The sequence below is a fragment of the Archocentrus centrarchus genome, chromosome 23 (genome assembly GCF_007364275.1).
Source record: "Archocentrus centrarchus isolate MPI-CPG fArcCen1 chromosome 23, fArcCen1, whole genome shotgun sequence".
In the NCBI taxonomy this organism is placed as follows: domain Eukaryota; kingdom Metazoa; phylum Chordata; class Actinopteri; order Cichliformes; family Cichlidae; genus Archocentrus; species Archocentrus centrarchus.
This window is the reverse complement of record NC_044368.1, coordinates 4,542,467-4,568,135: the sequence shown is the minus strand read 5'-3', so window position 1 is coordinate 4,568,135 and position 25,669 is coordinate 4,542,467. Positions and strand designations below refer to the sequence as shown.

The following is a 25,669-nucleotide window of genomic DNA, read 5'->3' as shown; positions in this document are numbered from 1 at the left end:
TCACATCCAAGCAGAGTTATCCTACATTGCGATATAATGAACGCGTTCACTTACCATCCTGGAGAGCTTGTCCACCTCCTGCATAGCTGCCAGGATCTCCTGTTCCAGGCTACTCGCTGAATTGAGAGAAGTTTGAGCTGTTGTGCGAATGCCTTCACACCCTTCTCCTCCACAGTGAAGCACTCCATCCTCTTTGACGCAACCCAATCCACCGCAGGAGGAGCAGCCATCCCCTTCAGCAGCTCCACCACATATCTACAGAAACAGACAACAAATAATTACAAGCAGGGTGAACTTCTGAGGCTAGATTTTTGTTCCCTGTGACTTTTTATGATATGAAAAAATAACCCATGTTGTATTTTGTTTTTGAAGGATATGGTCCTCCAATGTTCTCACCTTCTCACTTATTGAAGACAGGCTAAATTTATCGAGCTCTTTGGACAGCTTGTCCAGCTTCTGCTCATTTCTTTGATGTTTTCGGTCAAAATCCTTCTGCCTGCTGCTCAGTTTGCCCTCCGTGGCTTGCCGTACTGCAGCTGACTGCTCCACCGTGTTGCCATTATCACTTGTGGAGGCATTGGCGCGCATCTCTGCCTTCTTAGACTCCATGTGTGCAGCCGTAATGGTCTCCAGGGCACCTGGAAACAGTATAGTGAAAGAGGGCTTGTTTAGTTGTAGCTCATTTCTGTTCAACTACTGGTAGCTTATAAGTGCAGGTGCAGAATTACTGTTTGGAAAGGAGCAAAAATCATTTTAAAGAATGCATAAACAGACACCAAGGTGTAAAGGTATAAATGTGAAGCTTTGGGTTGAAACACTTGCTCTCCCACAGCTTGATTTCTCACCGTGTATGTTGGTGTTTTTGGCGTTGTCCACCTGCTGCCTCAGCTCCCGGATGCTCATCTCCAGCTGCTCTGCCCCAACAGTCAATGCATCCAAGTCTGCATCGGTGGCATTAGTGTCAATCTGCAGAAGGTCCAAAGTCTCCTCGGTTGTGTTCAGCTTTCCAATGAAATAGGACATCACGCCGCTGAGAACACAATGAACCAATAAATACAAGGCGTCTCCTACAACCCTTAATAAGCTTCTGTTTGGTTGTGTCCATACGTTATCTGAAGCATCAGCTCCTGTATCTGCTCCAGCTTCACTGCTGCAGGGTTGTTTTCTACTATGTCTCTGACAGCCTTGGCGTTTCTCTCCAGGCTGCTAATCAACTCTTTGTACGGCGCTGTCAGCCCGACGGTCTGGAGCTCGGTCACGTGGCCCAACAGACGTTGAGTTTGATTGTTCAGCTCCCCGACCACGGCGTCCCAGAGAGCAAAGCACTCATGGCAGGGTTCGCAGTGAGGGAACTCACCCTGGTAACCCCTGGCACACTGGTCGCACCGTAAACCCGTCACACCCTCCACACAGGTACAATGCCCAGTGACACGGTGACACTGCTCACTGGAGATGCCCCGGGGGTCGCAGTCACAAGCTAGAAGTGTGTGCAATGCGAAAATGTTACAAAAGGCTGACAAAATCTTTTAAAAAATTCATCAATAGCAACACCTTTTTAATATACAGTCATTTGAACCTATTCTATATAGAAATATGTAGTATAGCACCTTTCAAGTGTTTTAGTTTGACTGGTGTAATGGCCCTTACATTAACATATACAAGAACAGTGTCTGAGCACATGATGATAATTACATAATCATTTTCCTCAGCTTGAACAGAGGACAAAAACTAGCTGAGACCAACAAAAGTAATGCCACCTGTGTGTCAGTGTTTTGAACTAACTTTCAATGTCAAGTGATAGCTGCAGTATAAATATGCATTTGGAGTACACGTGCAAATAATTATTTATTTTCCCTTTATAATGTAGAGTATTGTCATTTTAGAACAATAAAACAGTAATGATCTGTAAGTTATACGCAGCCTTCATAATCAACCACCCACACACAAAAAATGATAGTTTTCAAGTTTTTATCTCTGTGGGAAATGAGCCACTAAAGTTTATTTAACCTCCACTTCTTACAGTAAATAAACGTGGACATGAATATGACCTCGAAGGTCAAGTTCTGGTCACGCCACGAGATTTCCCTCTTTCCCCACAACACAAAGAAGATCATGTGTCAGACAGAAAGAAGAGTTTGACAGGTTTTCACCATCAGTGCTGCTACATTTACAAACCCAATTCCAAAAGATTTGTAAGAAATGTAAAAAAAAAAAAAAAAAATCAAATGTTTAATCTGAGAAAATGTATGATTTTTACAAAAAAAATAAGCATCATTTTGAATTTGATGGCAGCAACATGTCTAAAAAAAAAAAAAAAAAAAAAGTGGACCGGGGCAACAAAGGGTTGGAAAAGTAAGTGCTACAAAAAAAAAAAGAGCTGGAGGATCATTTTGCAACTAATTATGATAATTGGCACCAGGTTAATAACATGATTGGGTTTAAGAAGAGCATCTTAGAGAGGCAGAGCTTCTCAGAGGCAAAGATGGGCACAGGTTCAGCAGACTGCAAAAACCTGAATCTACAAACTGTGGAACATCTGTCCATCCATTTTCTGGGATGGAGAGGAAAGGAGAAAGGAAAATCTGCTAAAACACACTGTATGTATTACAAAAGATGGCTCGGTCCAAATGTTTTTGAGACATGTTGCTGCCATCAAATTCAAAATGAGGTCATATTTTTTCTTAAAGTGATGCATTTTCTCAGTTTAAACATTGGATTTGTTTTCTCTATTGTGAATAAAATATGGATTTATGAGGCTTTGCACATCATTGCATTCTGCTTTTACCGACACTTTACAGTGTCCCAACTTTTTCTGGGATTGGGTTTCATTTGTGTGATTTCTGCAGCATGATGTGAGGCTCTGGTTTGACGTTGAATTATTACATCTCTCTCTTTAATAAAAGGCACTAATGGCAGAATGTACAGAGTGATTATGGACTAGTAACTAAAAAAAGCTACAATACTGTTAAATCAACAAGACAAGCATTTCAGCCCCTGACACTTAAATCTGAGGCTTTTCAAACCAATAATCTGGAATACAACATACAGGCTCCCACACATTCCTCACTGAGGAGGCCACAGTGTTCCTGTGAATTGGTGCATTAGTGCGCAGAAAGGAGGTCCAGCTGGTTTCAAAGCTTAAAATACCATTAGGGAAAACAGTGGGAATATTTCAGTATTCCTATTTCCTCTGTGTGTTTGTCCATGACGAAAATGGGAAGCCTGGGAGTTCTGGAGAACATCTGGTTCTCATGAGCAGGGGTCATTCCCAGGTCCACCTCCCTCTCCCGCTCCCTCTTTCTCTGAGGGTGAGCCAGCTACTGTGAGACGCTTCATTGCAGATGGGCTCTTCTGCAGTTTTTTTTTTTTTTTTCCTTCACAGACAAGAAAACTTTTTGGGATCAGTAACGAATGCTGAGCGCCAACCCACTGATTCAGAGCTGCCGACATGTAACCGCTGTCTGACAAAACCGAATTATCTGGAAACCGTGTCAAAGTTACCACTGATAGGCTTCCTCTTATGCAAAATCCCAAAATATCAACACAACAACACAAAGCATAGTGACTCATGGGAATAGCATCCTGTGAGAATAGACATACTAAGATCTAGCTATTTAAAAGGAAAAACAACCAGAAGGAAACATCAGGAAGTATTAGAAAAGTGATTTTTGTAGCTCCAGCACACTGAAATGGAAGTGAAGCTATTGTTTTTCCACATACCAAGTGTACAGTTCACGACTAAAGGCCTCCAGTGTTTAGACAATACTGATAAAAATACAAACAATGCAACAGTGGCATTGCCATTAGGTTGCACTAGACCTACAAAAAAAAAATGACTAAAGGTAAAAAACAAAAAACAGTGACGGTGGCTGTAGTCCAGGTGTGGATGAGCATCCGGAGAAAACAAAGTTCTCAAATGTGAATTGGGGCCATGTTATCATTTCATGGTCACCTGGGGGCAGCAAAAACAAGCTGATATGATGAACTTCTTAGCAGTTTCAAGCCATCGCCTTAGGTCTCCACTAACCTCAAAATATGTGTCTGCTTCACTGTAAAACACTTCACTGGGTTCGTCAGGTAGATGCTTACTGCACTTCAGCTCTGTGTCATTGTGTCCCCATGAATGTACGATTAAAATTAAGTGTAATTAAGGTTTTTGAAGTTGCAGCCCCATGGATCCTTAAAACCATAAAGTAGTCTATTTTATCTGGCTGTGTTCAAGCCTAATTTATCCAGGCTCTCTTAAGGAAAACAAGTTTAGACCCAACACAACCTCATGTGCACGATCTTATCTCCAAATTGCCTCCACTTTCCAAAATTCTTGAGAAAGTGGTTCGTAAGCAGCTCTTAGAGGTAATGAAGGCAACAGCTTCTCTGGCAGTACAGAAACCGCTTTACTCGACCACACCATTCTCCTCAAGAGACTTCGAAACAATGTTAGCCGAGGCGGAAGACCATTCAGTTGGTTCTCATCCCACTTCTCACTTCCCATTGTTATGCCGATGATTGCCAGTTATGTGTCTCGTTCAGTTTAGGAAAACACACAAAAAAAAATCTAGATTCCCTACATCCTTGCCTCGTTGCCATTAAAGACCAGATAATTTCAAAATTCTTACGACTCAACTCTGATAAAACTGTCCTTGTTACTGGTTCTGATCATATTTCTAATGGTGTCACTCCCCACTTTGGACAACTAATAAGCAACTTCAAGCAACCTTCTAGAAACCTGAGCATTACTTTCAACATCTCAATTCCAATCAGCATTTCAAAAGTCTAGTCCAGTCCCACTTTGTCCAGATCAGGCCAATACTTCCCAATAATGGAACTGAATAATTTGTCAACACCCTCCTTTCCTCCATTTTATTCCCACAGCCAGTTGCCAGAGAGTCTTGTTCTCGCTGAAGTGAAGCTTTCCAGACATTTCCTAGAGTTCCTGCTGGTTTCTTGTTTAGATTTTTCTTTCATGCTTGAAGTAGCACTCCTAGTTCATTCTTGTATACTCCCTGCCAGACTCGCTGACCTCCAGATTTCTGATGCCTCTGCCCTGTTGTCCTGCATTTGGGTGGTAGTCATATCTTACCATGACATTTGATCGCTGGATTCCCCCAGAAGAGCTCTTTGCACTCCCGGCATGTCCGGCCACTAAAGCCGGATTTGCACATGCATTGTCCTGTAACCTGCAGGCAGAGCAAAAACGCATCGATCAGCTCAGAACGTTCACTGAACTTCAAAGCTCTTCTCAGACACAACAAAGCTGCAGACACAATAAAACTTTATAGTCTGGAAGAACTTGTTTCTCTTAGAAAAAAAAAGGATCCTCTCTTATTCCACAGTGTGTTCCAAGATTTCCTTCCTCTGATGGAGCGCAGCCAGTAAACACAGAAACCCGAATGTTCTTTACATGTGGATTTGTTTGACTGCAGAAAAACAGGAGGGAGAGGCGCAGTTCCCAAACAGCTGGAGTCCATATATCAAAAACACCAAGCAAAGTGATTAGATGGGATGGTCACACCCCACTGTGTGGGGATATGTTTTGCAATCCCCACATTGTGTAAGGGGAACTTTGGAAACAACAGCTCATGGATGGAGAAGATTTTATGAATCACTTTGGCTGTAGATCATGTTCAGAGAGCAGCTGCTGAGATGATGGTGCCAGGGTTTAACGAGTCTAAGCTGCAGGTTTAGTTTTAGTTTTTTCCACTTAATTTTAATCATATTTTTGACAAGAAATACTTCTCACACTTTGTTGATGGTTTTCTAACTGAAATTTAGATTTTTGGTCTACTGAAATGTCAATATTGCCCTTGGACCAGATCCACTGTTTTGCTTTTCACTGTTTGTTTCCATTTCCAGTTTTTCCCCTGCAGTTACTGTAAATACCCATTCCTATGTCCACCCTTTGTTCTTTTTATGCCAGTTATGACTTTTTATGCATACATCCCACTCTGTAGATACAGGTCAAATCTGAGCAGGGACCACGCTTTATCTGGCATCGACTTGCCAGGCATGGGGGATCCTACCAGGAATACAAATTTCCGGTGGTCAGTCGCCCCAAGCCCCATAAGTATCTTACAGAACTTACTGTCATTAATAATTTCATCACCTCAAATATTTCTAAGAGTAAAAAGGCTTCCCCCAAAAGTACTGTATGATAGCATTTTTTAAAAAAAGTGGTCAAATAAATACAATCAGCCTCACCTCGTGGCAGGAGGATCCGTAAGAGTGGATGGGATCGCAGTCGCAGTGCTGGCAGCCTGTCCCGCTGGCAATGTTCCACGTATCGGGAGCGCAGCGGTCGCAATTCTGACCAACCACATTGGGCCAGCAGGGACACTGGCCGCTGCGCTGGTTACACTGACACTCATCAGGGGACGAACAGGCCCCAGGTATCGTCCCCACCGAGTAACACGTGCACTCTGCAGTGAAGACATGATGATAATCAGCATCCAAGAAGCAAGTAAGATGCACTGCAGAGTTATGGCAGATTTATTTACTAGACAGATGATCACACCTGTGTCCACACTATGCACTACTACTTTAAAATGTAGCCCTTACATTTATTGCTTTTATGCAAAATACAAAACTTAAAGTCCAATATTAGCCTTTTGCTGATGTAGTAATATCCACATAGAGTACCAGTCAAGGGTCTGGACACATTCACTGGATTCCAAAAACTTCCATTCAGTAAAAATCTCTCTTGTAAGCATCAAAATCAAATATGATGGATCATGTTCATGATCAGCTGTACTCACTCCTGCAGCTCTGTGTGGCAGCGTTGCCGTAGTAACCCAGTTTGCAGTGCTGGCACCCGTCGCCCTGAGTGTGGTACAGGCATCTGAGACAGGTACCCGTGTGAACATCGCAGGACTCCGGGTCATGCATGTCGATGTTGCTGTTACACTGGCAGGGCGTGCAGCGCCCTCCGGGTATCAGAGGGTTCCCAAAGTAACCCGGAGCGCACTCATCACACCTGACACCTGGAAGGGATGCAGGAGACCAGTCAGCTGGTATGGCAGCCTGGAACTTTTTTGTTTTGAGTACATTTCAACACAAACTTAACATCTTTTCCTCTCAAGAGGCCTGCACAGTAATTACAGGCTACACAAGTGCTGTGTGTGTAAGATGTAGGCATGATGACAAAAACTGCACCTGAGCCCTGCTAACATGAAAACAAATCTGTGAACTGTTGTGTTTACATACCTTTGTATCCGGGGCTGCACACACACACCAGCTGGTTGGTATTAGCCAGAAGGTAACAGCTGTCTGCAAACTGGCGTCCACTGCGTGGCCCATCTGGACACATACAAGGGCGACAGTGGCTACTTGAACCCAACTGTGGGTCACCGTGATAGCCTTCCAAACACCTGGAAGCAGAGAAGGTGTTAATGGATCCTTCCGTTTAGATCTGGAGGAAAAGGTTACTTAAAAAAATCACTTTTCTGGATAATTGTCACACATGTTTCAGATTATCAAACATATTTTAAAATTAGACAAAGATATCCCAAATAAATACAAAATGCAGTTTTTAAGTGATTCCATATATTAAGAGGAGAAAGCTATCCAAACTTATCTCGCCCTGTGTGAAAAAGTAATTGCCCCCTAAATCTAATAACTGGCTGCGCCACCCTTGGCAGCAAGAACTGCAATCAAGCATTTGTCATAACTGGCAGTGAGTCTTTCACATCTCTGTGGAGGAATTTTGGTCCGCTCCTCTTTGCAGAATTGTTTGAATTGAGCCACAGGGGAGGGTTCCCCAGCACAAACGGTCTGTTTAAGGTCATACCAAAGTATCTCAGTCTGAATTAAGTCAGGATGGTTGGTTAATCACAGTTAATTCATGATTTAGCATGGGGGGCCAATACTTTTTTTTTTTGCAGAGCCTTGAAAATTTCACTGTAAGCCAGCACTGATGCCCTCAGTCTTTATGTTGTCAAATATATTTCTACCTTCTGAGTATTAGCGAACAGAAGCATCAAATACTCCAGAAACGACCTGGACTGCATCTAAATTTACATCCTCACCTCTCGCAGTGGTTTCCAGTGGTGAAGTCTCTGCAGCCCTGACACTCTCCAGTCTGAGGGTGGCAATACTCACTGTGGCCATTACATCGGCACGGTCTGCATTGAGGGAAGCCCCAGAAACCTGGCAGGCAGTGTGAACACTGGCGACCTGTAGCCCCTGAGACACACTCACAGTAGCCGGTCGCCTCATGGCAGAAGGCGCTGACAGAGCCCAGAGGGTCACAGTTACAAGCTGGAGAAAAGGGGTGTAAAGATGAGGAATAAAGGAGAAACTTAAACAGAAGATGAACACGAAGGCATCAAACTACAGCTGCACTCACGTTTGCAGCCGGAGGGGCTGAACAGGAAGGTAGCTGGGGCACAGTGGTCACAGTTCCTCCCGACAACGTTGGGTCGGCATCGGCACTGACCTCCGCTGGGCTCACACACAGAGCTGAGTGAACCCTGAGGGTCACACTGGCATGCTGAGGGATGAGATCGGACAAAAAAAAAAAAAAAAAAAAAGGTTGAGAGTAGCAAGTAGTGAGACTTTTTGGGTAAATACTAATTAGTCGCTGTAAGTGGCAACGATAAGATCTTCAGATGCTGAACTGCAACTACACACCCATGGCTCCTTTGTGCAGAAGAGCAGAGACACTGAAGATGTATTGTTGACAGATATCGGTCATTGGGCTTTTTATGATGCTCTGGCTGTTCTCCAGACATCGGTAGCGCTGGAACGTGTCCCACGCTCCCTCACCGTCGACCCCGTGGAACATTTCCAGCTCTCTGACCCGGGGCATCAGCACCAGCTTTAAAGAGAGCAGAGGGTCAGGGGCTACTGGAAGCCATAATTGGCCATGTAAGGGCTTGGATGACCATGAAACTTTACTGTTTTTTTGTTTGTTTGTTAAAGCTGAGCAACCCCTTTAGAAAATGTGTTCCTTTGAAAAGAAATGAGTCACTATAGTCTTAATTTTATACATTTAAGAGAACCAATAGTACAATCCTAGACCTGTCCAAATAGTGTGTGTGTGTGTGTGTGTGTGTGCGCGCAAATTCAACATACCGAATCGATGAGTGTGTACGGGCTCTGGATGGTGCTGACTGATGAGTAGCGAGGAAGACTGAGTCGGATCGTGTAGTTCAGTCCTTTCTCAAAACACACTGGTCTCACCAGCAACACATGCCTGAAACACAACAGAGTGTGTGTGTGTGTGTGTGTGTGTGTGTGTGTGTGTGTGTGTGTGTGTGTGTGTGTGTGTGTGTGTGTGTGTGTGTGTGTGTGGTGAGTTAGAGCATCAAAGAGCAGTGAAAACTAGTGTTTTACCTGGATCCAGGTGGAAGAGAGATGGACTGCTCGTCTCCGCTCTGGATGGCGTTGCTGCAGTGACCGGAGTAGTCTGCAGGGATCGAGACCGGACGCTGCACTTGGATGTTCACCTCCTCCCACTGCTGTGGTAACTGTCGACAAATACATGTGGTGTTCCTTCACTGTTTCTCTATCTTTGTTTGTTTGTACATTTATTCAAATAAACTGTAGCAGATGTTAAAAAAACAGATTAAGATGCATTGATTTCTCAGCTTTCACTCCTGTCTCCTGAAAAGGAGCTCTAAGTCATAAATTATGGAGAACTTGATGCCTCTAAATTTTTTTAAAATCCACAGTTCAAAATGTGTCATGGTCTTTATTATTGGTTATGTTTGGATTGAAGTCATTTCCTATTTTATTTTGTAAAACTATTTTATTTAGTCTAATTAGTTTTACTTACTTTGTTTTCATTAGATTTCCCGCCTTTGTAATTGTCTGTCCCACCTTCATCAGTACCAGCTGTGTTTAATCTGCAACACCAGTTCCCAATCACTCTCACTGTCTGAACTGTTAGTAAACCAGTTTTCCAGAAATTCCCAGAGTTCTTCATGACTACTTTCCTGTGTATGACCTGTGCCTAAATAAAGGATTTGGATTTACTCCCTCTGCCTCTTATGTCATGCATGCATTATCAGAATCAGAATCAGAATACTTTATTGATCCCAGAGGGAAATTTCTGTTGTTACAGCTGCAACCGTTTCATTTAAATGAATAAAACCAAAAACAAAATAACATACACTAAAGGCATAAAAATTTAAAGACTAAAGAGATAATTTGGTTATTATGCCTTGGTAGTACCAAGCTGGACCCCCGTTTTTCCTTCACAACTGCCTTAATTCTTTGTGAAACATTCCTCAGAGACTTTGGTCCATATTGACATGACAGCATCACACAGTTGCTGCACATCCATGATGTGAACCTCCCGTTTCACCACATCCCAAAGGTGCTCTATTGGATTGAGATCTGGTGACTGTGGTGGCCATTTGAGTACAGGGGACTCACTGTCATGTTCAAGAAACCAGTATGAGGTGATCTGAGCTTTGTGACATGGTGTGTTGCCCTTTTGGAAGCAGCCATTAGAAGACGGGTACACTGTGGTCATCAAGGGATGGACATGGTCAGCAACAATACTCGGGGAGGCTGTGGTGTTTAAACGATGCTCAGTTGGTACTGAGTGTGCCAAGTAAATATCCCCCACACCATTACACCAGCAGCAGCAGCCTGAACCTGTTGTTTATACCAACGTTTTTCCAAGCTTCTATTGTCCGGTTCTGGTGAATGAATTATAGCATCGGTTTCCTGTTCTTTGCTGACAGGAGTCACACCCGGTGCGGTCTTCTGCTGCTGTAGCATTCAGAGATGCTCTTCCGCATACCTTGGTTGTAACAAGTGTTAGTTTTTATCGACTGTATTCAGTTTGACAAACAGCAGTGAGTTCAAAAAGTTGCTGGCATGTTTTATATTTGCCAACATTTATCAATTTTTGCAGTGATTTAATTTTATTAGGATTTGGATTACATTAAACCAGGTGAAGATGAACCCGTGCAATTTTGGTGGAAAAGGTTTTTTCAAAATGCAAAACAGAACCTTGACCTTAGGAGACAATGTGCCCCCTGAGGGCCGTTCTGTGAAGCATTGGATGAAGTGTTTAGCCTGCTGGAAAAGTTGCAGTAATTAGTCTCATGGAACAATAACTGGTGCCAAAATATACAAATCATTGGGTGTTACCTGTGGCTCGTAGCGTACAAGGATGTCATAGTCCATGGACTCTGGGATGTTGTCAATGCTGAACTCTAGATAGGATCCTTCTGGCACATTAACGAAGCCCATACCAGTCCATGTAGGACTTCGACCTTCAGGATAGGGCCTATGTACCAGCGTCACACCCTGATGGAGAGAAAAATACTCACAGATCTGGACGCTGCATATTTGGCAGAAAAAAAAAAAAAGCACCACAAACTGGTGGACTGGCTTGTGAATGCACTCACAGGTCCGTGCTTGGCGTCCTCAGCCTCGTATGTGTAGTGATCCAGAGAGGTGAAGTAGAAGCCGGACTCGACCTGATCGCAGCGACGTCCAAACATGTGCTCCCTGCACACACACTGTCCCGAATGAGGATCGCAGCTGTGGAGAGATGGCAGGTGGGAAAAAGTTTAGCATAAAATATACTGGTGAGAACTACCATTATTTTCACTGCTTCCTGTTAGAGGCAATAACTGTGACTTAAAGTTTCCAGATGGCCACATATAGGGACCTCTGATATGACTCACTTAATGTTTTTAATGCTATCAATTACACCTACTCATTGTTGACAGCCCCTCCCTGGTCACAGTCACATGGTCTGCAGCCATCCATGTCATCGGACAGACCCCAGTGCTGCGGCTGTAAAGAGCAGAAAACAGAGAGCAATGACTCATCGGCACAAAAACACAGAGAGGAAGGTATCCGAAGTGAGTCTGGATCCGTACCTGACACTGATCACAGTTGTGTCCTTCAACGAAGCGTTTGCAGAAGCAGCGTCCTGTGTCTGAATCACAGTTTCCTCTCGGCAGTGTGCCCAACGAATTACAGGTACAAGCTGCCAAAGCACGAAACGAAACAACAGATTAAAGTGCGTCAGCCTGTCTGACTGCAGTTACTGTATGTTTATCTACACTGCGTGTGTTTGTGTCTGCATTCTACAAGGCTTTCATTTGAAGTTCTCCAGTAATAGACCAGCTTCCTCAAACCAAATCCCTTCACTTTTTTCTCCTTGAAATTCCATAAATACTCATAAATATGGTGAATTTAAGGTATGTTTATTGCACTGTGATATATTTGAATTGTAACTTTCCCCTTATTTCCTAAGGGGTTTCAACAGCGGATGGATCCACATATTTGATTTGGCACAGATTTCACACCGGATCCCCTTCCTGATGCAACCTTCCCGTTCTTCCGGGTTTAGGACCAGCACTAAGAGCACACAATGGGGAGGACACAAGCTTGTGATGACCTGAGGATGGGTTTGTGTCTCCTCCTGCAATCAAACTGGGGATCTTTCACATGTAAAATGAAAGTGTAAACCGTAAAATTTAAAGAGGAAAAACCTCAAATTAACTTTTGTTTCAAACTAATATTTCCTTTAAAGGAATTCTAGTAAGATTTAAAGTGTTTGTTTTAATAAATGAATGGACAAATTTAGAGGGATTTTGCTAAGATACTAACCACCTTAACCTTAGTCAAGAGTTTGCTGTGTTTTCAGGGTTTAATTGAGGAGTAACTCTTTGTATTTTGCGGGATTATTATTGCACGGTTAGTTCTCCGTATGTCAATAACTGTGACTTACGCAGGCAGCCATGGGGCCCTTGTCCCAGTCCATAGTTTCCTTGTCTGCAATGGTCGCAGCGCTCTCCCTCCACGTTGGCTTTGCATCGACACTGACCTGAGATCAGCCCGGCAGCCACATCTGTCCGCGAGTCACACAGTCCACCCTCCAGAGACCCTGCCGGATCACAGTTACAAGCTGTGGAGAGGAGAAAAATGAAAGATGTTCATGCTAGCCATTCCCACAAAATAAGAAGAGATGAAACATGGTAGCAAAACAAGACCAGAGGAATACCTCCTGAACTGTGTGAACTATTTTTTTTTTTTTTTTACTGTGACAACGGGTACAGCTAATAATTACAAGGGATCCCCCTCCCTGAGCCTGGTTCTGCTGGAGGTTTCTTCTTATTAAAAGGGAGTTTTTCCTTCCCACTGTCACCAAGTGCTGCTCATAGGGGGTCAATTTGACTGCTGGGTTTTCTCTGTAATTAGTGTAGGGTTTTTACCTTACAGTATAAAGCGCCTTGAGGTGACTGTTTGTTGTGGTTTGGCGCTATATAAATAAAATTGAATTGAATTGGGACAATTCATTTAATTTGAGTTTGTTGAGCTCAGAATAAAGTTTAGTCCCTTGAAAAAGATGCTCATTAATTTTTACAGCAAAGCTGGAATTTATGCTCAGAGTGTCAGTAATTGAAGGGTGAATCAGCTTCTGGGGAGAAGGAATGTATGCACAAAAACATCATCCAAATCTTCCCAATTTCTTAATCCTCCTGCAAAACAAACTTTATGGGAACCTTACTGACGGATAAAGAAGTTGAAACTGTTCCAAAGAGTCCAGTAATATGTCTGTTTAGTCCATCTAACTCCTTAAATTCCACCAATACTGCACGATGACGTGGACACACACACAAAACGCTCTGAGAGTAAAGACAAAAAGTAACCATAGCTTTTGTTGTAATGTGATCACTGGTAAAGTAAGTTAGCTGTGAGGGAGAATGCCATGGATAATGACGAGCTGCACAAGCAGGCCGTAATTTAAAAGACGAGTCCTGTAAAAACAGAGGACAAGATAAAACAGAGGCTGGTTGTTTTTAATTTTACAGCACTACTTCTATTTGTATCCCATACTTACAATCATGGTACAGGAGCTACTTTCTGCTTCTTCACTACAAAGGCTTCAGCCCCACGAAGGACACCAGCATGGATTTTAACATGCAGTAATTGTAATGAACCATTTTCAGCAGGGCGCTGTGACCTAGAGGTGACCTACGTTCGCAGATGTTTGGGTCCCTCAGGTCCCTGTTGGGGTGCTGGTAGAAGAAAGGCACACACTGCTCGCACTGTCGGCCCATTGTGTTGTGCTGACAGTCGTCGCACACGCCTCCAGTCACATTGCCGGATGCCACGTACACGGCTGGATCGAAGTGACACGATGTAGAGTGCTGGTTACACTCACACTCTGAGAAAGAAGGAAAGGGAGATGTAGATGTTGGGTTTCTTATGAAAACATCCATTATTATTCTTAAAGAACAATTTCCTGTTCATGTTCTCAGAGAACGTCTGATCCTGTTAAAAGGGAGTTTTTCCTCCCCACTGTTGCCAAGTGCTTGCTCATAGGAGGCTGTCTGATTGAATTAAATTGAATTCAGCATTTACAACATCTGTGTTTCATCTGTGTTACACAGAGCTGCAACTACCAACTATAATTAACACTTATTTACTCTTTTATATTATTGAAGTAACTGTGCAGATAGTTCAGAGCATAAAATGTCAAATGGATGCAAGGAAATAAACTTATCAGCAAGTAAAATGCAGAACCATAAAAAAGTGTAGCTTAACTGAGCCTATAAACTAAAAACAGGTGGGAAACAGTTTGAGTAGCTGTACAAGTTCTTTGGTTATTACTTGGAAAAAAAGCTAAATTAATGCTTAATGCTGTTTCCCTCATCATGGTGGATGCAAGTCACATCACTGCAGTGATCTTTAACCTCATTTGGTTAGTTATGAGGCTACATACAAACTGCATGTATAAAATCACCAGTCAAAAAGAAAAAAAAATGCTTATAAAGTTTTGTTTGCTCCAAAACACTTAAAACAAAAATTATATTAAAATACAAAATAAACCAGCAGATGCACTATGGAGCTATTCTCTAATCTCATCAGGGTAGGACAAAAACAAAACCTAAAATTATTAAATCCTTTTTGGAAAACAATATATAGATATACATACACTGATCAAGCATAACATTATGAACAGGTGAAGTGGTTAACATTGATTATCTCTTCATCATGGTACCTGTTGGGGGTGGGATATATTAGGGAGCAAGTGAACATTTTTGTGCTCAAAGATGATGTGTTAGAAGCAGAAAAAAAAGGATTTGAGTGAGTTTGATGAGGACCAAATTGTAATGGCTGGATGACTGGGTCAGAGCAGGTCCAAAGCTGCAGTCCTTGTGGGGTGTTGCCGAATTGCAGTGGTCAGTATCTATCAAAAGTGGCCCAAGGAAGGAACAATGGTGAACCAGCGAAAGGGTCATGGGTGGCCAAGGCTCACTGATGCATGTGGAGAGCGAAGGCTCACCCGTGTGGTCTGAGCCAACAGACGAGCTACTGTAGCTCGAACTGATGAAAAGGTTCATGCTGGTTCTGACAGAAAGGTGTCAGAATACACAGTGCATCACAGTTCACTGTGCTGGGGCTGCACAGCTGCAGACCAGTCAGAGTGCTCGTGCTGGCTGCTGCCAAAAGCACCAACAAAGAGCACGTGAGCATCAGAGCTGGACCACAGTTCTGATGCTCAACAACCACCAACTTGGTGGTTAAGGATTTTTCCAATTCAAAAGAATCAACCTCTGTGCTAGTAAAGTGACAGATTCAGTTATTTTGAGCCTAATTCCATAGAGATTCTGAATGTTTTTCCAATAAAACCAGCTAGCCCCCCCTAGAAGTCACATTCCTTCCTTTGTGGTTACCAAATTCCTCCATAGATTTGTATTCAGCATTCTTTGAGTGTCACAGCTCTGTCTCTTAGCCATCAGTCTTCTCATCCCATTTGTGGAACTCGTCCTCTAAGTATAAGGAGTTAAGAGTTAAAGAAAGACAGACTCGTGTTTGTGTTCTTACTCTTGCAGGCGTGGGTGTTTCGTCCCTCTGCAGGCCTCCAAGGCAAATCGTGATAAAAGTCTTGGCAGTGCTCGCAGTTCAGTCCCTTAGTGTTGTGATTGCACACGCACCGGCCATGGACCTACACGCACACACGCAAAGTAATAGGCTTGACAAAATGATTTTAATTAAAATGTCCAGGCAAAGCAAATTTAATTGAATTGCCTCGTTGCTGACAGGGTTATAGAGAGCAGTTTGCTGTTAAAGGTAGTTTGCAGTACTTGTTCTCTAGCAGTGCCTGACTTGTTCACTTCTGTCATGGTTCCCATGCCCTCAATTTTCTCTCCTTGTCCCTCTTTCTTTCCCTCTCCCACTCGTGCTCACTCTTTCTCTCCAGGTTCAGTGGTTGGTCGCAGGTTTTGAGAGGGATGCCTTTCAGTAGCTGCAGACACCTGCCTCCCATCATCTCATCACCACTGCAGTATTTAGGATCGGGTTTCCCTCTCCACCACTGCCAGATCGTTCAGCTTCCCACAGTGGTAACAGTGTTTCTTGTTTATTTATTTTGCATATGCGTGTGACATACCATGCCCTCTGCTCCTGTCGGCGCTCCATCGATCGGGGCGCACTCGGAGGCGTGGCCATAGCAGAAGCAGTTTCCACGGACAACCATGTCATACAGGGCGTAGTAGTACTTCTCCTTCACCTCTTTGCGGGAGTCGAGCAGGTTATCGCCCAGAGTGTGGAGCTTGATGAACTTCACCCTGAGGTTTGTGATCTTCAGCATGTCTGCGCGCACACAGGAAGGTGTTAGGTTTACACACACACACACAGTTTTTACAGGGATAGACACTGCCTTGCCCTGTCATGTATTATGTTCTGTATCTCTATTTTTGGACCTCCCATCAATGATACAAAATATGACACTATAATATTATAGTAAGAAAAGGAGCACCTATGTTTGAAGTGGGTTGCAAAGCAGCTTGCAGAAGCAGCAGTACCTGTAGACAGGCTAAACCAGCTTGAACGGTCCACCCTATGTGAGGTTGCTACTATAGTGGGATGTAAAAATATTACAAATAAACGTATTTGTCTGTACACAAGACAAACTGACTTTTTCTTGTGCCACGCCTGTTTTACAACACAACTTCCTACTTTTGCACATCTACGTAAGATGTCCGAGCAATACAGCATGTCACAATCCTGACTTTGAACTTTTAATTTTTGTTTATTATTTGATATCTTACTGTGTTCTTTTCATTTATCTTAAGCCTTTAGTTCTAGGTTTCTATTTATTTCCATTTGAATTCTGGTTCAGGTTTATTTACTGTAGTTGCCTATGTTATTTTTCCTAGCTTTCTCCACAGTGTTGTCCTATGTCAAGTTTGAGTGTCTTAAATCAGCCAGTGATTTCCTGTTTTATTTTGGCCATTCTTTATTTTACTTCCCTTTTGTCTTGTTATCTAGATTCTATTCACCTGTGACTCATTTCCCCCAGCTGTGTTCACTCTCCCAGATTGACTTTCTGTTTAATGTGCTTGCCAGCAGAATCTGCTGTTCCAAATTCCTGCAAACTGTGACAGAGTGGCTCGATGTTTAGCACTGTTTCCTCACACCAAGAAAGTCTGAACCTAAACCGGACCCTTCAATGTGGAGTTTGCATCTTCTCCTTCGTCTACTCCAGGAGCTCCAGTTTTTCCCACTGTGCTAGGTTAACACCGCCTTTCTTGGCCTGCAGCACACTTAGAAGAGATTCTTTGTCCCAGTCTCAAAGTCCACAATCATTGCGACAGACTTCCTGCCGAGTCTATAAAGGCTTAGTGATCTCCCACTGTTAGTATTAAGTGCACGAGGGCATTTTGAGCACTTTATGCACAACCTCAGGAAGTCTTCATGCAAACTCAGTATAAAAGGATTAATTATAATTCATATCACTGTGACAAACATTGGGTTTCAGGGGACACATTTGAAAAAATTAAATCATGAAGACTGCAGATACCAGACACCATGAATGATTCAGGGTTTTGGTTTTATATAATTTCTTTGGATAAATCTATTGTTCTAGTCAATAAACTGCCTCACACAAATTAAACAGCACAGTTTAAAGACAGTGATGCTGTAAAAGTCAAAATAAGTTTCAGAGCTTGAGGATGCCGCCACAGTTCTTCACACACCCACAGCGTTTACCACATACTTAACACGAGGCATCTGCATGTGAGTGTGATCGAGGAACAGAGGCAGTGTGTCTCTGTCTGGATGTAGGTGAGTCTACAAAGGCCGAGTTGCTTTCGCATGTGAAATTCTTTCCAGCGTTCATCCTGTCTGACCTCTGACCCCTGCAGCCCTGCTACAGGTAGCGGAATAACTGCTGAGTAAAAGAAATTGGTTTTGGTTTCCTTCTGTTGTAAGTTCAGTCACACTCAGGTTAAATTAGACCCCTACACTGACTTCTATCTGTTTCATATTGATTTTATATGAGCTTCCGCTAATCTGGTACTAATTAGATATAAAACAGCAGTTCAATTAAATAATTTCAGGTCAACTAGTTTTAGTTAATTGCTGCTGTAACCTCAAAAATCTGCTCCGCTACGCATGCAGCAGCTTCCTGGGCTGCAGTTCCTCAAATGACCTCTGGAGGCGTCCTCCAAAAGGAAGCCAAAATAAACATGTTCACAGCCTGGTCTCTATAGATAATAGAGAAGCTCACTCTGTATCCTCGTGCTGTAAGGGTTGTCAATCTCAAATGCGGGGTCCAGCACCCGAAAAATCACCTAAGAGATGGGGGAAAAAGGTAAGAACTAAAAATATTGAAAGTATGATTTCTGAAAAAAAAAAAAAAGAATAATCAAACACAAACTCACCTCTCCCTCGCTGGATGGTTCGACATCAGAGTATCGGGAGTCACAGATGATGTCATCCACTCGTTTCATGGGTCCTGAGGTAATGCCAGGGAAGGACGAGCTGCAGTCGTAGGCAAAGTAACGATAAACCTGCCACGACTTCCCGTAGTCCATGGAGCGCTCGATCATCATGGCAGCAGGACGAAACGTCTGTAAGCAGGTAAAAACAGTCACAAAAATAACACCATTGCTTTAGTATATAAGTTCTGTTTTCCCACAGCAAAAGCTGCATCTTCTCAGATGTCAGGATAAACTTGATTTGTTTTATTGCTTTTTGATTTCATTTTTATCAAACGTGCACAATTATATGTGAATAATTCTAAGAGGCCAAAGAGCCCTGGGATCCTGGTTACTAGTTCTTCTTTACCTTCTTCTTTTCCTTTTGTAGTGAAGGGATGTCCTCTAAGCTGCATATTCTCAGACACTTTAATTAGTGCTGAAATCAATTTTTATCAATGTTTTTTCATGTCTTGTTGCATCCAGCTTGTTTCAGAGAATCTCTTATTGCTGTAATGGATATGACGGTTTATTTTATATCCACTGCAGCACTCCACAATTGTTAATATTATTTTTTTAATGCTTTCCCCCCTTGGACAGTTACTCGAGGTAAACCTTGTTCCTCTTTTCTGAACTTGTTTCAAGCTATATTTTAATAAACTATAGCTTAGATGCAAATTTTCTGCAAAATTTATCTGTATAAATATACAGTACCAGTCAAAGGTTTGAACACATCTTCTAATTCTGTGGTTTTTCATTATTTAAATGTTTACATAGTAGATTAATACTGAAGTCATCCAGACTATGAAGAAATACATATGGAATTATTTAGTAAACAAAAAGTTTAGTAAACACTCAACTAGAAACTCAACTAAGTAAAGAAAAATGAGAGTTCGTCATTACTTTAAGAAATGAAAGTGAGTCAGTCATTTCAAGAACTTTGAAAGAATCCTCAAGTGCAGTCGCAAAGACATTGGCTCTCATCAGGACCACCCCAGGAAAGGAGGACCAAGAGTTCATCAGGGTTACCAGCCTCAGTGGAAACCTGTTCTTTGAACTGACGAGTCCAGATTTGAGATTTTTGGTTCCAAATGCGATGTCTTTGTAAGATGCAGAAAAGGTGAGCGGATGGATCCTACATGTGTAGTTCCCACCGTGAAGTATGGAGGAGGAAGTGTGATGGTATGGGGGTGCTTTGATGGTGACACTGTTGGTGATTTATTCAAAATCCAAGGCACACTTAACCAGCACAGCTACCACACCACAGCCCATCATTTTTTTTTTTTTTTTTAACAGGCCAACGACCCCAAAGCTCAAGGCTATGTAAGGGCTATTTGACCAAGAAAAAAGGTGATGGAGTGTTGCATCAGATGACCTGGCCTCCACAGTCACCTGATGAATCACACTTCTCCGTCTGGAGTCAATTTCATGCTGCCAACTTTGTGGGAACAGTTTGGGGATGGCCCCTTCCTGTTCCAACATGACTGCACACCAGTAATAGGTAAGTAATAAGCTAAACGATCATAAAAAATGATCTAAAGAGCCGCTGTAGGCTGAGCTTTCCTGTCATAGATGGAGCCGGATGTGCATTGTGTCCTTGAGTGTGTTTTGACTATGACATAGAGCTGCAATGTTGATGAGAGGCACGACTCCAGCTGGCCACCATCAAAGCTGAGCAGCAATGAGAGGCCAGCTGCATTTTTTTACTTGTCCTCTCCCTCCTCTTCCTCCTCCTCTTCCCACCATTCTCAGGAGTCCAGAACAATTTTGAGCATTCCCCCACCACAGCTGTTCAACACTGTTTATGTCCATGATGTGGGTATGGGACTATTTGTAAGATATTTATACTGTGTGTATATACATGTGTGTGTGAGAGAGAGAGAAAACAGGCACCTTGAAGGTCATGATAAGGTGTGTGAAATGAAACTCAGCCTCCAGGTCCAGCTGGATGGTCACGTTCTCCACACCTGCAGGAGAAAAGAAACCGGAAATTAACATTCACAGTTTTCCCACTCAAACACCTCACAGACTTTAACATGCGCTGGACATTTACACACTAACGCAGGCGAGTCAGCTTGCTTTCTTACGTTGCAGTTACTCACCAGTGTAACGTCTGGCAGTTAGTGCAAATATTTAGAAACATCGCAAATTCACTTGTATGCAAATCTTAATTTATAAAATATTTAAAGCGCAATTTCATTTGAATTTGAAAACGGCAGCTCGGAGGCCAACGTGGAAGTGGAGGACTGCTGTGGGGGAATTAGGAAATCCCAAGTGAAGCCTGCAGCTTCCTGCTGTCTGAGAGGCATCTGCACTGCTGGCCGCTGACTCACGCCTCTCACAGATTCCCACCACTCTGCAGGAACAATGTGTGTGTGAATATGAGATGAATTTGTACATGGAAACCAGCTGTAACGGGATCGCAATGAAGGACCCAGCTAAAGATATTATGATGGGGATTCATGGATTTAATTTCATGGAGAGCTGCATATAAAGCTTTTCCAGCCTATTTGGAATGACTAGTTTGGAATAAACACGAGTTGTATATTTATACAACCTGATTGCAGCGTATCAGGTGCACTGATGCTTATTTATGCTGAAGACGATGTTTGTTTCTCCGGTTGAGACACAGGTTAAGATTCCTGACTTCTAGCAGTGATGTAAGCACTTAATTCAGGACTGAATCTAATAAAACAAGTGCTGTTGAACTTGGCGTGCCAGTTCTCACATGAGGGTCTCTTTGGTATGAACTCTCAGGAAAAGTTTCACCATGAAACTGGAGCTGTCGTGATGGCAGAAAGAGTTCATTGCTGCCTATTGGGGTGTTAATGGTTACTTCCACTGGAATATTACCAAAATTATTATAATTAAAAAGTCAATTTAAAAAAGTTAACTATACCTAAACTATGTGTGAGGGAGTAGAAATTCAAACTAGATTTTGGTGAATAAACACTAAAAGTAAAAAGAAAGAGGATATTTTTAGATTTGGTTGTAGGATGAGAAGGATTTGGTGCAAATATCAAATAAGGAAAACTTGCATAAAAGATGCATAACCTTCTATACAGGAAGAATTTAGTTATTTTATGCTTCACTGTGAATTTCCTCCCTGTACGAGTGGTTAATGGTGGTACGAATGAAACAGGTGAGAAAACCTTTGTCTCTTTGTCGAGTTCTTCGAGCTCTGCTGTCTCATTACATACCCCCCCACACATACACACACACACACACACACACACACACTTTAAAGTCTGTGTGTTTTGACACACATCTGTTTCTGACCTGCACACCTGTCCTCTTCAGCCCATCTGTAAGCCCCACCAATTAGGACTGCTCCAACTGGCTGCTATGAGTGGCTCTGTGATCTCCTGTCTACTCATTACTGAGCTCAGCTCTCATGAGAACAGCCCCAGTGAGGGCTCACACGACCACCCCCCCCCCCCCCCCCCCCCACCCTCATCGTCTCGTTTCTCAGGAGTGTTTTCTGCCTCTCACCGTTCTCCGACTGCCACCAGGTCTTGAGGCGATTGTGGGCGAAGGTGGTGACCACGTTCTCGATGGTGTGGCTGATGGTGTTGCTGTCCTCGTCGTACATCTCCCTGGAGTCGCATACAAAACATTTTGTGTGCTCCTGATGGGCGAGAAGCGTGAAAAGGTCAGTTCGTCATATTCTCGATGTTCCACACAGACACCGAACTGTTTTTGATTTTAAAAATTCAAAAGCAGTCTTTGTTTTACAGAAACAGCTGCTGATTAATTATTATAGTCTTGGAGATTATTGCTTGGACAGAAAGAAAGAACAAGAATTTTTCATGAATTAATTTAACAGGATTAAAAAAATATTCGGGCCTATTTTTGAACCTGACCTCGTCCTCTTTCTTGACTATCAGGAGCCAGAAGCAGTTCATGGAGAATTAATGAGCAAATCTTCAGAAGATGAATCAATGAAAACACTAAAAATACTTCATGTTGGGCTTGTGCGATGATCAGGGTTGTGGTTAAATATTTGGATGGGCTGCAGAATAGTATCAGATCTGGAAAGTATCAGATCTGTATAGTTGGACTTCTTTTTTTCCCCCCACCAGAGGAGTTGCCCCCTAGTGGCAGTCAGAAAGAAAGCAGGTTTAAGCTGCTTCCAGATTGACTTAACTGAGCATGGAGCCTATCCCAGCTGTCATGGGGCGAGAGGCGCGGTACAGCCTGGCCAGGTTGCCAGTCCATCACAAGGTTAACACACAGACACACAACCGTTCACACTCACATTCACACTTAAGGGCAATTCAGAATTGCCAATTGACCTAACACACACAGTTTGGACTGTGGGAGGAAGCTGGAGTATCCAGAGGGAAAACGTTCACTTTAAAACATCACATTTACTGTTGTTTCTTTCACCAACAGAATCTAAAATTTTCCTAATCTTCTGATTAAAATGTCCAAGTGGTGTTTATCTTTGCTCGGTCCAACAAGTGACTGAAAACCGATGCCAACACTAATGAACACCGACAACTTTTTAATCTCTTTTCTTACCATTTTTTTTTTGTATACTACAGATGTACTATTCCTCATGAATGTGGTATTGTATTTGTCTAAAGTCTCATGAAGTCTTCCTGTGAAACTGTGAGGTCTTGAAGCTTAAATATATGCTTTTACAAGATGGCTGGCACAATGAGATACTCCTTATTGTACTGTGTATGATGTCTAATTACCCAATCACTGCTCTGGAGTACAACATATCTCTTTTCACACTCTCTTCCAACGAGTCAGTACATTTTTAAGGTCTGTGGCCTCTTCTGTTTTAAATGTGTTGAAGCTTGTGGGAAAAAAAAATTATGACTTTTCTGCACGTTTTGCAGATTGTTGCTGTAATTTCGTCATGCATGAAAAATATCCACACCGTTAAAAAGCAGACGGTGAATTTATTTAAGTGCGATAACCAAAAAATTTCCACTTTTTAAAGATACACAAAAAGACTGAAAACTATACTTATGAATATGTCTCATCTCATTTCAAACACACAAGATTGCAGGTAAATTTAAAACAAATGTTTTATATTTTATGAGAGAGTAAACATTGCTTTTTTATGCATTCCAGCTGCTGTAATTTTGCAGTTTTTTCAAAGTGCTGTTTTTACAGTGGGAGTACTGTATATTCCTGCGGGATGGAGTGGAGTATGCAAATAACATCCATCATTTAAACTAAACATTCAACAATGTTTTATGAGAGTAAGATTGAAGTGTCCACATACTTTTAGCCTTCAAGTTAAGTGACCGATGAGCTGGAAGAGATGAACTCAACAATGATGTACAGTGTATATGATACTGCTGCTGTGCCTCTCTGTGCCGTGTCTGTGTAATAATCCCATCTGCTGCCTCTGGGATCTGCACACCAGATGGTTTGGCATGTATGCAAGCTAAACTATGTTTCACTCAGACGCACACACTTAAATAACACAATATTGCAGCGTGTGAATAAACAAAACGAGTTTCTCAATTTCACCGAGCTCCGGGCCAGCTATGTCTGCACTGAAATGTGAGCAGACTCCAGATAAGAGGCTCCACTTAGCAAGAGTCAAGACTTCTTCCCCTCCACTTCATTTGCAGCTCATATTTGAAGACTGTGCTCATCCTCAGAAAGCTCAGATGGCCTCACAGTGTGTCTGTGCCTTCATAAAAAACACCATTCACACACAGGACTCAGCAAAGGGTGTTTGATAAAGACATTATATCCCCTTCGTCGCCCCCGGCCCGCATGCACACAGGGCAGGCTTTGTGAGGCACACAGTACTTATTGTGAAAGGGAATGTCTGAGCTCCCACTCAACAACATGTACATGTGCATCCTCACACACACACACACACACACACACACACACACACACACACACACACACACACACACACACACACACACACACACACACACACACAGACATTCAGTGAGCGTAGCCTTATAACTCTCCCCTTTTCAAAACAGTAACTTAATGATGGTCTGCAATGATGCTTTTCGGGGACATCTGTAAATTGTAGCTTCAATAACATGGGTTGCATTTTCTAAAGGGGCTCTACAATGTAACATTTAGTAAGGCTTCAGCCACAGCACTGACTCAAAAGCACTGACATCAACTTGTTTACTCAGAAGTGATAAATCATAAAAATGTCATCTTCAAGTCCAGCAGTGCAGCTACACTTTATACCACTTCATTGAATTCTGTATTGGACACTAAGTTAATTGCTTGAAAAGTCTTATTTGTAAAGTAAGATGCAAACAAAGCTGCTAAATAAATGTAGCTGAGATATACTACCGCTCTACCACAGATAGTCATGTGAAAGACTGAGTACACCCTCACTGCTTCCATAGGGAATAAGAGAATAAGTAGCAGCCAGGCAGTGTTTTCTGCTTTTGGCTCTGCATGATGTCATAGAGTGGGGATGCCCCTAATATGGTCATCTCAGGCATAAGTCCCTCCCATCTGCTGTTCAGACCTCTGTTTACATGAAGAAGGCAATCACAGAGAAGCTGACTCAAAAAGAGAGGAGCTAAAAGAGCTTGTTTCACTCAGCGGAGCTACACTGAGACCCGCTATAAGAAAAATACAGATTATTTTTTACTATCAATCATGCAAAGCTACTCTAGTGGTGTCTAGAAAAATATGGAGCTGAAAGTGACCAGAACAGATTCCCTTTATTTTTTAAATTGCAAAATCAAATACTTTTACTCTCTGAAAACTGACGTCAGCTACAAAAATCCATGAATCCAGCAGGCTCTTCAGCTAACCATTGTAGAAATACCATAGTGGCAGGAAATGCCTAAATGAAGTAATTCACTTGACTAAATGTCTCTTTCCACCGCTCTGTATACAGAGATGGTTCACACAGTCCACTGAGACCTAGAATTCATTCACATGCCCTGAAAGTCACGCTCATATATCAGTGGCATTTGCTTTTTCTAATGATATCCTTGAAATGTGCCACATTAACCTGACACATGAACCTTCAC

General features: G+C 42.5%; 1 protein-coding gene across 1 annotated transcript in view; it reads right to left on the bottom strand.

The window, feature by feature from the left end:
• lamb1b (laminin, beta 1b) overlaps positions 1-25,669 on the bottom strand; it is a 30,101-nt gene that overhangs the window by 3,176 nt on the left and 1,256 nt on the right. The window contains exons 3-27 of the mRNA XM_030719842.1: positions 22,170-22,305; positions 20,571-20,644; positions 18,642-18,830; positions 18,488-18,551; positions 16,367-16,569; positions 15,802-15,922; positions 13,949-14,137; positions 12,698-12,874; positions 11,841-11,950; positions 11,675-11,754; positions 11,361-11,496; positions 11,101-11,259; positions 9,331-9,464; positions 9,070-9,190; positions 8,626-8,812; positions 8,342-8,485; positions 8,022-8,253; positions 7,201-7,364; positions 6,753-6,977; positions 6,199-6,416; positions 5,081-5,177; positions 1,108-1,477; positions 846-1,030; positions 397-638; positions 55-255 (exon numbers count right to left, since the gene is read on the bottom strand). Of these exons, the coding sequence (XP_030575702.1) occupies positions 55-255; positions 397-638; positions 846-1,030; positions 1,108-1,477; positions 5,081-5,177; positions 6,199-6,416; positions 6,753-6,977; positions 7,201-7,364; positions 8,022-8,253; positions 8,342-8,485; positions 8,626-8,812; positions 9,070-9,190; positions 9,331-9,464; positions 11,101-11,259; positions 11,361-11,496; positions 11,675-11,754; positions 11,841-11,950; positions 12,698-12,874; positions 13,949-14,137; positions 15,802-15,922; positions 16,367-16,569; positions 18,488-18,551; positions 18,642-18,830; positions 20,571-20,644; positions 22,170-22,305 (4,158 nt within the window). The remainder of the gene's footprint in view (positions 1-54; positions 256-396; positions 639-845; positions 1,031-1,107; positions 1,478-5,080; positions 5,178-6,198; positions 6,417-6,752; positions 6,978-7,200; positions 7,365-8,021; positions 8,254-8,341; positions 8,486-8,625; positions 8,813-9,069; positions 9,191-9,330; positions 9,465-11,100; positions 11,260-11,360; positions 11,497-11,674; positions 11,755-11,840; positions 11,951-12,697; positions 12,875-13,948; positions 14,138-15,801; positions 15,923-16,366; positions 16,570-18,487; positions 18,552-18,641; positions 18,831-20,570; positions 20,645-22,169; positions 22,306-25,669) is intronic.